The sequence below is a fragment of the Eptesicus fuscus genome, chromosome 15 (genome assembly GCF_027574615.1).
Source record: "Eptesicus fuscus isolate TK198812 chromosome 15, DD_ASM_mEF_20220401, whole genome shotgun sequence".
NCBI lineage: Eukaryota > Metazoa > Chordata > Mammalia > Chiroptera > Vespertilionidae > Eptesicus > Eptesicus fuscus.
Genome location: NC_072487.1, coordinates 70,129,152 through 70,141,772, shown reverse-complemented (window position 1 = coordinate 70,141,772; position 12,621 = coordinate 70,129,152). Strand labels below are relative to the sequence as shown.

The 12,621-nt window shown below is 35.2% G+C and overlaps 1 protein-coding gene across 4 annotated transcripts in view; it reads left to right on the top strand.

Moving 5' to 3' along the window:
* The window catches only part of RC3H2 (ring finger and CCCH-type domains 2), a 44,764-nt gene extending 32,399 nt beyond the window's left edge, over nucleotides 1-12,365 (top strand). For 3 of the 4 annotated variants that reach the window (XM_054727698.1, XM_054727697.1, XM_008155265.3), the window contains exons 13-21: nucleotides 313-483; nucleotides 2,392-2,538; nucleotides 2,830-3,043; nucleotides 5,445-5,529; nucleotides 5,805-5,886; nucleotides 5,971-6,105; nucleotides 6,369-6,476; nucleotides 6,572-6,720; nucleotides 7,314-12,365. In XM_054727698.1, the coding sequence (XP_054583673.1) occupies nucleotides 313-483; nucleotides 2,392-2,538; nucleotides 2,830-3,043; nucleotides 5,445-5,529; nucleotides 5,805-5,886; nucleotides 5,971-6,105; nucleotides 6,369-6,476; nucleotides 6,572-6,720; nucleotides 7,314-7,512 (1,290 nt within the window). In that variant the 3' untranslated portion in view covers nucleotides 7,513-12,365. The remainder of the gene's footprint in view (nucleotides 1-312; nucleotides 484-2,391; nucleotides 2,539-2,829; nucleotides 3,044-5,444; nucleotides 5,530-5,804; nucleotides 5,887-5,970; nucleotides 6,106-6,368; nucleotides 6,477-6,571; nucleotides 6,721-7,313) is intronic. The other variant, XM_028130760.2, reaches the window with a different exon arrangement.
* Nucleotides 12,366-12,621: the final 256 nt, after the last annotated feature.

Here is a 12,621-nt window from a genome sequence, read left to right as displayed (position 1 = left end):
GTTGTTTGGATAGGAAACTGATGGGAAGGTGAAAAGAAATCTTCAAAATACAGGAATAGGGTTTACTTTCAGTATCCCCACATTCATACAAATGACTTTCCAAAACCCCAAAAGTGAGTGCTCAGATTTTACTTAAATATACCTTGACCCTTTCATTTAGTTGTGTAGAGAATAGGCTAGGATGACTTCCCTATTGTATTGTTTTTTTGTCCCAAATATATAATAAATTGTTTACTTTATTCCCACAGAATATAGTTAAATTTATTTACTGTTCCCTACATGATTAAGATTGTTTCTTTTATCCCCCCTTAGGATCCTTGTGGTCATTTGAAGACCAGTTGCGAGGAGCAGATAAGAAGAAAGCCAGAACAGTGGGCACAGTACCACACTCAGAAAGCACCTCTTGTCTCTCCAGCTCTTCCTGTGGCAACACAGTCTCCAACACCACCTTCTCCTCTGTTCAGTGTAGACTTCCGCACTGACGTAAGCAAGGTTTCAATCACTTGATGCAGGGATAGGTCAAACAAATGACTTCAGAGCACTCGTTCAATCCAGGGTTAGCTTTAGTGGATATTTTGCAGTGGTTTGGTTCGCAGCTGAATTTACTTCAACACATGTTAAATTTGTAAGCATTATGGATAGATTTTGTGAGACACTGAAGACCTTTAAGACATAGTCCTTTTTTCACCAAGAATTCAAAATCTTTTCAGCAGTATAGTTCTCATTATTTTTTATGGTTTTTGTTAATAACAGCATTTATATCTGCCATTTATTAAGCACCTACTTGTGCCAGGCACTGTACTAAGCATTTACATAATGTTATTTAATTCTCACAAAAACCTTAGGAGGTAGGTGTTATCCATATTTTTCAGGTTAGGAATCCTACCCAGAGAAATTAAGTAATTTGCCCAACTTATAAATTCAGTCTATAAGTAGTAACTGAGATTTGAATCTTGGTCTACCTGAGATATTTCTTCCCTACTTTACAAAAGGTGCAGAAATGCCTACTGTATTATTCATGGTGTTTTACATCATGAATTATTGTTCTTGTCATCACAAAACAAGTTTTTAAACCAGAGTCATTTCAATCTATTTTGGTGTTTTTAGTACTTTTATATTTAAACACACCATTTTAAAAAAACTCCTCTAGTTTATTCCCCATCCCTAGAGTTTCTAATATAAAAAGTTTTTTGAGTCTCTTCCTTATGAAAACTTTCAAACAAAAGTAGAGAGAATAGTATAATAAACCCCATGTGCCCTCACCTGGATTCCACAGTTATCAACTCAGTGAACCTTATTTGTACCCACTCTTCCTACTGGATTATTTTGAAGTAATCCTAGACATCAACTATTTTCATCCATGAACATTTCTTTTTTCTTTTTTTAACTTTAAAAAAATACTTTGTATTTGTTGATTTTAGAGAGGGAAGGAGAGAGAGAAACAGAGATTAGTTGACCCATCTACTTATGCATTCATTGGTTGGTTCTTGTATGTGCCCTATCCGGGGATCAAACCTGCAATCTTGGTGTATCAGAACGATGCTCTAAGCAACTGAGCAACCCAGCCAGGGCCCATCCATGAATATTGCAATAAACTACTGAATTTTTAAACTAGATCCAAATTTTTTTCATCAAACTTAGACTTCTTAAGAACAGGTAAACATCTTGACAACTGAGTGAAAGATTTGCCACTTGCTTAATAATAGAAAACTGGATTTACATTTTTTATACTATGCTTTAGAAAGTATTTCCCTGAGACTCAGATCTGCTATTAGTAATATGACCTGGGATAAGTAATTTAATCTTTTTGGCCTTGAGTTTTCTTATCTATTTAATTAATAAACTAGATTTAATGATTCTTTCAACTTTAGTATTCTTGTTCTACAGTTATCCTTATAGTCTCTCTAAAATTTATCCACTTCCCCTTCTAGATCCAGAGCCTTCTTTGCATTATTTTTGTCCTTTATTTAATACTGTATGGTTTATCAGTTATGTTTCCTTATTTCCTTATCCTTTTCTCAAAATGATAAACTACTTTAGGACATGGACTGTAATCTATGTGTATGTTTGTTTCCTTTTTTTTTCTGGAGCACCTTATGTTAGAAGCATGCTGCAAATGATTTGTTGATTGGTTTTAATAGTATCAGTCAGGGATTCCTTATGAGCACTTAAAGGAAAAGGAGAAGACATTCTGTTTTCTATTACTAAATAATATAAAGACAAGTAGTAAAAATACTATGTGTTATTTATGACAGTTTTTTTAGTCACTGAAGGTTTAGTTATTCACTATGAGGTCCTCTGTATTCTATAGTAGTTGCTTAATATTAGTTACAAGTGTATAAATTTAAGTTTTTTACTAATTGGCTGTGCCTTTTTCTATTTTTTAATCAGCTCTCTGACAGTGTGAGTGGGACAAAATTTGAAGAAGACCATCTTTCCCATTATTCTCCCTGGTCTTGTGGCACCATAGGCTCCTGTATAAATGTCATTGATTCAGAGCCCAGAGATGTGATTGCTAATTCAAATGCTGTGTTAATGGTATGATTCTAGGGGCTGGGAGGCTGTTATGCATGTTGACTTAGGTTTTAGAATGTTTGAATACTTTTATCTTCATTGTTGCTGTAAGTCTGAACTAAATTGAATTTAATGTTTAAATTATCTGAGCCCAGTTCGGTGGTTTAAAATAGATGTTGGATTGTCATTAAGATCTACAGCTAGTGTTGAATTTAGCAGAAAACTTAATTACATGTCTTTTGAAAGCATGTGATTGCAATACTAGCTAAAGTAATTGCCAATAATCCTATTACTGATTTTCTTTGGTTTATGCAGGACCTAGACAGTGGCGATGTTAAGAGAAGAGTACATTTATTTGAAACTCAGAGAAGGACAAAAGAAGAAGACCCAATAATTCCTTTTAGTGATGGACCTATCATCTCAAAATGGGGTGCAATTTCCAGATCTTCCCGTACAGGTTACCATACCACGGACCCTGTCCAGGCCACTGCTTCCCAAGGAAGTGCGACTAAGCCCATCAGCATATCAGGTAACCCATTTAACTGATACCTCACCTGATATACTCAAGCACAGTGGTTTTTGTTGTTTTTGTTTTGTTTTAATATATTTTTTATTGATTTCCGAGAGGAAGGGAGAGAGAGATAGAAACATCAATGATGAGAGAAAATCATTGATCGGCTGTTTCCTGCACATCCCCCACTGGGGATCCGGCTGGCAACCCGGGCACGTGCCTTTGATCAGAATTGAACCCAGGCCTCAGAACTTCAGTCTGCAGGCCGACGCTCTGTCCACTGATCCAAACTGGCTAGGGCAGCCCTGGTTTTTGAAATTTTATTTATTTATTTTATTTTTTCCCATCACCATTTATCACCTTTATGCCCTCTTTCACCTCCACTTCTACCCCCCACCCCACAATTACCATGCTGTTGTCCGTGTCCATGAGTTTTCTCTCTTTTTTTATCCCTCTCTCTCTCTTTTTTTTTCCCCTCAATTCCTCCCATCTCCCATCCCCCAGGCTGTCTGCCTGCTCTTTATCTATGAGTCTATCTCTGTTTTGCTTGGTAGCTCAGTTTGTTCATTAAATTCCACATATGGTACTTATCTTTCTCTAACTGGCCTATGTCACTTGGCATAATGTTCTCCAGGTCCATCCATGCTGTTGCAAAGGATAAAGTTTTCTTTAGCATTTTTTTGTTTTGTTGTTATCTTTAGCATTTTTTTTAAATAAATCTTTATTGTTCAGATTATTACAGGTGTTCCTCCCCCCCCCCCCCCCCATAGCTTCCCTCCATCTAATTCCCCACCCCACCCCATGCCCTTACCCCCTGCCACTGTCTTCATCCATAGGTGTAAGATTTTTCTTCAATCTCTTCCCGCACCCCTCACACCCCTTTCCCCCTGAGAATTGTCAGTCCATTCCCTTTCTATGTCCCTGATTCTATTATATTCATCAGTCCATTCTGTTCATCAGATTTTTTATTCACTTGATTTTTAGATTCACTTGTTGGTAGATACGTATTTGTTGTCATTTTGTTCTTCATAATTTTTATCTTTACTTTTTCTTCTTCTTCTTCTTCTTCCTCTTCTTAAAGAATACCCTTCAGCATTTCATATAATCCTGGTTTGGCAGTGATGAACTCCTTGAGCTTTTTCTTGTCTGTGAAGCTCTTTATCTGACCTTCAATTCTGAATGATAGCTTTGCTGGGTAGAGTAATCTTGGTTGTAGGTTCTTGCTGTTCATCACTTTGAATATTTCTTGCCACTCCCTTCTGGCCTGCATAGTTTCTGTTGAGAAATCAGCTGACAGTCTCGTATTGGTACTCCCTTGTAGGTAACTGTTTTTCTCTTGCTGCTTTCAAGATTCTCTCTTTGTCCTTTGCCCTTGGCATTTTAATTATGATGTGGTCCTCTTTGGATTCCTCTTGTTTGGGGTTCTGTGTGCTTTCTGGACTTGTAAGTCTATTTCTTTCACCAGGTAGGGAAAGTTTTCTGTCATTATTTCTTCTAATAGGTTTTCAATATTTTGCTCTCTCTCTTCTTCTGGCACTCCAATAATTTGGATGTTGGTACGCTTAAAGTTGTCCCAGAGGCTCCTTGCACTATCTTCATATTTTTGGATTCTTCTTTCTTGTTGTTTTTCTGGTTGGGTGTTTTTTTGTTTCCTCATATTTCAGATCTTTGGTTTGATTCTTGGGGTCCTTTGATCTAGAGTTGAATTTCTGTATATTCGTTATTTCAGACAGTGTATGCTTAATTTCTGGCTGGTCCTTTTCCATTTTTTTGGCATTCTTATTAAGGTTTTTGAAGGTCTCACTAAGCTCCTCGTAGGTCTCATCAAGTTTCTCGGCGGTTTCTAGAAGATTCTTGAGTAACCTTATAAGTGTGGTTTTGAACTCTATGTCCAGTAGTTTGCTTTCCTCCATTTCTTTCATTCGTGACATGTTCTTTGTCTCCGCATTTTGGCTGCTTCCCTGTGTTGATGGAGTGGCTTTAGCATTTTATTTTAATCCTCAGTTTAACAACCACAGGAAACTCAGAATTAAATGGTTTAGCCAAGAGAACATGGCTCGTTGGATAAAATATGGATCTTTTTTTTAAAAGTATCCCATTCATGCCCTAACTGGTTTGGCTCAGTGGATAGAGCGTCGGCCTGCTGACTGAAGGGTCCTGGGTTCGATTCCAGTCAAGGGCAAATGCCTGGGTTCCAGGCTCAATCCCCAGTCACAGGTGTGCAGGAGGCAGTCAGTCAGTGATTCTCTCTCATCATTGATATTTCTATCTCTCCCTCTCCCTTCCTCTCTGAAATAAAAAAAACCACACATATTTAAAATAATAATAATAATAAGTAAATCTTAAAAAAATTATCTATTCACATATAGATACTGATTTTTTACTTTTCTGATCATTGTTTCTTTATACATTTCTGTAGATTATGTCCCTTATGTCAATGCTGTTGATTCAAGGTGGAGTTCTTATGGTAGTGAGTCCACATCATCAGCACACTATATTGAACGGTAAGGTTACTCTTTAATTCTTGAGGATTTTCTATTCTCAGACTGTATATATCCTCAGAGTACAGATTCTATCCCCAATTATTCATAAAATGTGCTTTGCTAGTTTTAACTATGTAACAAATTTCTGAAAAAAATATTTACTTTTACATTTGGAATTATGACTGAGATTTTCAGGATTGATCTGTTACATAAAACATATGTAGAATATAGTTATTACTGCTTTAGCTGCTTCACTTATTTTACTTTTATTACAATAAACATGTTTCTCTTTAAAGGGACAGATTCATTGTTACTGATTTATCTTGTCATAGAAAGCATTCCAGTACTGGAGACCTTTTAAGCATTGAACTTCAGCAGGTAGGTTCTGTGTCACTCAGCTTTGAGTTTTTGAAAAATAGAATGGTGGTTGGAAGCTAACTTTACTTTTTCACCCCCCTCTAGGCCAAGAGTAACTCATTGCTTCTTCAGAGGGAGGCCAATGCTCTGGCCATGCAACAGAAGTGGAATTCCCTGGATGAAGGCCGTCACCTTACCTTAAATCTACTAAGCAAGGAAATTGAATTGAGAAATGGAGAGGTAAAGAAACTGAACCTACCAGCTTCATGCTTAAATGTATTTGTTGTTTGCTGTTGCTGTGCGTAGGTTTCTGTCTTTACTCTGTGCACTTTAGTGTGCCTTTTTCTTATATGCTTGCTTTTAAAACTTAACAGTAACAATAAAATTGTCGTCCCAGATTTCTTAAATAATTTTTTAGATCAATTATTGGGATTCCCACTTAAATTTAAAAGGGAAGCCCTAGTTTCCACAGGTATAAAATCGTTATTTTTTTTACATTACAGAGTGATTATACAGAAGATGCAACTGATACTAAGCCTGATAGGGATATTGAATTAGAGCTTTCGGCACTTGACACTGATGAACCTGATGGACAGAGTGAACAAATTGAAGTAAGTAATACAGGTGGATGTTTAGAAGGCTTTATTCCATTGGCAACTAAAATAAAATACTTTCATACTGAAGGATTAACACTTCATTTTCTTAGGAGATCCTGGATATACAACTTGGTATCACTTCTCAAAATGATCAGTTGCTGAATGGAACTGCAGTGGAAAATGGGCATCCAGTCCAACCGCACCAAAAGGAGCCACTGGAGCAGAAGAGACAGAGTTTAGGTGAAGACCATGTGATTCTGTGAGTGTTAGACAGAAAATTCATAACCATGAATATTTAAAGTGAAATAGATGTGGTGTTTAATTCATTTTTGACTCTTTTTTTATCCTGTGAGGGGAAGACCTTATGTAATTGGCAATGATTTTGGTCAGTCTAGATTTTTAGGAGAGAAGAACTAAATTTGAACTAACAAAGTAGTCCATTTTAGTAACCTGAAATTTACTTTTTCTTGGGATAAAAATTAGTCTTTGTGCTTTAGCATCAGGTTATACTCCTCAGTCTGATAGCTAATCTTATAAACTACAAAAGGGAGAGTTAAAACCTATATGAAGGGTTTCCCTTTTTAAAAATCTTGGTAAGAGAACTTGGTTTTAATATTGCCACTGTGTATAATTACTATAAAAAATATGGGCTAATCTTAAGCTTGAAAGTTTGTTGGTCTGAAATTAACCAGTATTTTAATTATTGGAAAAATGGGACATTTTTAGTGATCTCTGATACTTTTTAGTGTTAAAGACATGCCTTTGCTAGAGGCTCTTAAAGTTTGGTATAACTTTTTACATATGTATTAAGTAAAGCTAATTTGTTTTCAATGTCATTTATTTTTTTCTCAGGGAGGAGCAAAAAACAATTCTGCCAGTAACGGCTTGCTTTAGCCAGCCACTTCCAGTGTCCATTAGCAATGCAAGTTGCCTCCCCATCACCACATCTGTCAGCGTTGGCAACCTCATTCTGAAAACTCATGTTATGTCTGAAGATAAAAATGACTTTTTAAAACCTGTTGTTGCAAATGGGAAGATGGTTAACAGCTGAAAGGAGATTCATCTTTCAAATTTGTGACCATACCATGGAAGCATTTACACTAGCTTTTTATATATATATATATAATATATATTATATAATGTATATTTTTTTTAAAAAAAAGATATTACTGGGGGCATCCAGTTCCTGTGGACTCTTTGATACTTCAAGCCCTCTTGCATTAGCATTATGAAAAAAGAAAAAAAGAAAATTTACTAGGGTGTAACATGTTCACTTTCCAGAAGTGATTGGAATTTGGACATTTAACTTAAGCTTCAAGCAGCTTTTTATGAGTTTGTAGCAATCCGGTGCAGTAACTGAGCCATTTCCTATTTTAAATGGCTTCTATAGAAAATTAACAACTCAGTTATTAAACTAGCAGGATCCTACAATGATACATCTAGTGAAAGTAGACTTAATTAACTTATTTATTTCTATTTTATGTTTCACTAAGAGAAATTTCCATCTCATTCCAGCTGCTTTATTTATCTTTTTCATGGGACTTTGCATGGATTTTTTTATTTTTGTTTTTTACTTTGAAGAGTGGAGTTAGATGTTCTTACCATAGAATTTTGCAGGGTTATATACTAGCTTTCTTTACTGCATTATATGTAGGATTGTGGTGCAGTGCTTTTATCTGTAGCATTTAAATTTTTTTTAATTTTCCATTTTTCAATAATAGTTTCTGCTTTGTTAATATTTATACACAGGCTACTTGTTGAAGTAATTAAATATATAACCAAGTGCCTAAGTCTTTCAGCTGATGTACTAGATATTAAATTCTCCTAAGTTATGCAGAATCGTTTTTACAATTTTGATAAATTATGCACTAATGTAATGGCAGTTTTTTAAAATGCAGATTTAAGCCTGTACATTATTGATTCTGATGACTTGGCAAAAGAATCAGGTGCTTTCAGCTTTCTTGAGAAAACCCTGTATGTAGCGTTTGCACTGACTAACAAGATGGTATTGCTGGGTTTTTAATTTAAACTAATTATTTTGGATGTTCATTGCATTATCTTGGTTAAATATTGTTTATTGTTACTTGATGTTGGGGTTTAATTTTTCCTTTTTTTTTTTTTTTTTTACTGTTAGGTTGATAAGACTACGAACCATGTAATAATAGAACATTGGCTAACCTTTATTCATACTTAAAAACATGAATAATTTCTGCCCTGCTAACATGTGACTGAAAGTGTTTTGACTTGGCATCTGAAAGTATGCAGTATATTCAACTAGGCATACCCCAGATTTTTTGGAGGTATTTTATTGAAACCTAAATTTCAGTCAACATGTGAAAGCAAAAGTTGGGCATTCCTTCCTGGTGATCTTACCTATGGTTTGTTTTCCCCCATTTCTTTAAGATTAGTTTGACTTTTATTACTATTTTTTTAATTAACTTCTGTGAAGTTGTTTACTCTGAAAATTGTACTGGAATATTTTAAGCCAAGCTGATCTTTCACCAGGTGTACTGTATGTAAGGGCTTTTCCTGCTAGCAAAATGCTTAAACAGGATCATGTTATTGGTCGTCTGAGCTATTTAGTTGTTTTACAAAACCACAGCATTGTATCAGATAAGATTTTGATAAAAAGTTTTGTGCGCATTTCCAGGGGCGGGAGGGTTCACATTTCCCTGAAATTTCTTGATCAGAATGAGTAAATACTGGTGTTTGATACCTGTCTTAATGAACATGCTCATAAGGTGACTGATAAGTTGTAAATATACCTGAGAAACAAAGGGGTAGTTTTGATATTCTGGTGTCAGTATGGAAGATCTTACACATTTATTTAATACTCAACTGTATGAAGATGTTTGTAACATAACAGCACAGTAGCCTTGACTTAGTTTCCTTCGGTTATTAGTACTGTACTTTTTTGCCATGGCCAGTGCTCCCTATCCCTACAAAGACATTTTATTTATTTCACTCTGTAACCTGAAATGCATAGGAACAAGAGTTTTAAACCATGTTACATTAACTTATTTCTGACATTATAAATTAGCCTAGGATATTACAGGAACATGATTGTTATATAATTTATATCAGAACCTTTCTATAAATATGCGCTTATTACATTTGAAATGCTTCCAATGTACTTTATTTGCTGTTTGTGTTTCCAAAAAGGATATGCAAACCATAATGTCTATTTCATGGATATTTAAATAGTGAGATCTTCCATGTTGAAGGTAATGTATTTTTTTTTAAGATTTAAAAATTGCTATTTTGTTACAAAATAGAGACCTATTAACAGTTCGAGAGCTCCTTATGTGCCCTCAGGGAAAGAACCCTCTGTGCAACAGAACTACGCAAAACATCTTCAGCACGCTCTGAGGGTGGATATATACTACATAAATTGATCTTGTGTATTTAACCATATCTTTTTAATTTTAAAATCAAGATTTTGAAACGTGGTTGTGCTCTTCTGGAGGGGGTTGGGATAAACTGCTTAGGTGTTTGCCTACTTGTCCAGTGAAATTACATTTGCATCAGTGTATTTTATATACCTGCCAACCTTATTGGTATGTCTCAGAACATTAATATTAAAATAATGCTTGTCTTGCAGCAGGTGATCCCATAAAACAATAACTCCCTGATCTTAAAAACTTTCTCTCATTCTCACTAACAACATAGGAATTGTTTCTGTGTGGGATTATTCTGTATGGTATTTTTTATGTAGTAGCCATCTTGTTTCTCATGGGTTTAATGTGAAGTAAAGACATTGGTTCTCTGCCACTTTAGAAGAAAGTTCAGTTTATCTGATCCTTCTTCAAAATGGTACCTGCTGATGTCATAGAAGAAAAAACACAAATCAGACATAAGATGTGACTTTTTAAAATTGGGGGCAGTCCTTGTCATTTGACCCTTTTACCAACATGTGATGTATATATGTTAGAAATCAAAGGATATAAAGCAATCGGAGAAGAAATTTATAATATTGGTAACTAAACTGCATGTGTTACCTATGCTGTAATTAGAAAACAGTAGTCTGAGATCTGGAAAGTGGGAAATGGTGTTTTGTTTGTTTTTGTTGGGTTTTGTTTTTCCACTGTTTATGTTTTTCAACTTCTAAGTCCCATTCTGAAGTCCATGTGCCTCATTTAGATACTGTGAATGTAGCATCAGTATTTCTCTTTTGTTGTTTAATTTCATTTGGTAAATTCTGAGAAAGTTACACATGTATTTCTGAACAAAGCAGATTTCCTTGTCTTTGCTGCCATGACTTCATCTTTCAATACCACCTGATATACCAATGTCATGCATGAAAGTTGTGTATTGTATTTTCAAGAGAAGGTACTTCATTGGGTCAGTGGCCCTGATTTTTTCATAGAAGCTATTTATTCTCACAAGAGAATGAAAGAAACCTCCTAATCTAGGGCTGAAAATGTCCATTTGTGTGGATCTAGTCACTTTCACTCAAATTTCAAGTTCTAAGTAGTGGAGCAAAAGTAAGCTCACAGTTGATCATAGAAATCTGTGAACAACTGTAAACTTACTTTTGCCCCACCCTGTTACATAAAGCACATTCCAATTTTACATGCTACCTTGAGAAAATTACAGGATGCACAGCAGTTTGTAGGAATTTAAAATGGGATTATTTAAACATTTGAAAACATTGTTTTAAAAATCATCTAACTTGTATTTTTTTGGTTTGTTTTTTGTTTTGTTTGTTTGTTTTTTGCATTTTAGATGTTAAAGTCATGGTTATCTTGTTAATGGGTGGAATTTGTGATGATCAGATTCAGCATGTGATTTCAACTTCGAATCTGAATATTTCTTCCCTAGTTTCTTTGAGTCATTTTTTGAGCAGACTGTCACCAGTATTGGTGACTAGTCATTACAGGGGAAAGTTACACTGCAACTATGTATTAGTTAACTGGAAGAACTTGTCTTATGTTTTAGAGAATGAAGAGTGTTGATGGGATCACTTACTGTAACTCCTACATAAGAACCCCTTCTGCAAGCAGAACAAAAATGAATATGCTCAAGGAGTATCCCGTTTTCTGGATAAATTGAATAAATTTGCTAGTTACTCCTTTATACTAGCGGTTTCTTTGTATCCCTTTGCTGGCGAGGGAATACAAAGTGTCAAGGCCACTGATCAGAGCACTCTACATTTGAGTGGAGTCTTATTTTTACTCCAAGAGCAGTTATTCCCCCAATTCAAAATTGGCAGTTGTGGTTTTTTTAAATAAAAATTTAAAAATATCTTCAAACCAGTGGAACACAGACACTGGCTGCACTTAGTACTGCCAAAAGACAAGGTCATTTGCATATATTCCATCGATCTGTCAAGAATTAGGCCTCACTTTATAACCCAAGGCATGGAAGTGCATGCATTCTCTTAGCTGGGCAAACAATTATACTGTAGTTGTGATACAACACATGTGGCTTTTATTTGTACTGCACATATCCACTGTACAGCCACTTGGGAGTATCGTGGTTAGCTTACAGCAACTGCTGTCTGCATTTATACTGTTTATTGCATATTCTTTTCCCTGGAAGTGAAAGAGAAATGTTTTTCTTGTTGCATTGATTACATTTTATAAATTTGCTTAGCTGGAAAGTTTGGGAAAAGAGGCCTGTTTGTCAATTGTACAACCGATTGTGAAGCTCTAGTGTGAATATTTTTACGTCTGTATTAGACATTTTCTTTGCAAATCTATTGTTCGATTGAAATGTAAATGAAATTAAAGATGGTGTACACCCATCATGTAAAAAGCAGGCACCATCTCTAAGATGGATTTAATGCTCATTTTTAAGGCATATACTCAGCTTCTATTTAAAACTATAATTTAAAATAATTCTGTACAATGAAATGGGGAATATATATGGGAATAAATTCTATTCCATTTATTTCAATTTGAATTTCCAAATTGTAATGTTTCCCTTTGTGCTATAGGAATAGGATTAAGTGGGGGAAGGCTAGGACTTATAAGGCCTGTATATGGGGGGAGGGCAGAGATGGAACAATGAGGGTTGTGATGGTAGTGAATAGCGAAGAGTGAATTCTGTGTGTTTTTTCTGTAGGACTGAAGTGAAGAGATATTAGCTTTGGCTGTTCACAGAATAGAGCATCATGATTTTCAGTGTTTGAGAGAAAATTGATGGAAAAAGTTTGCAG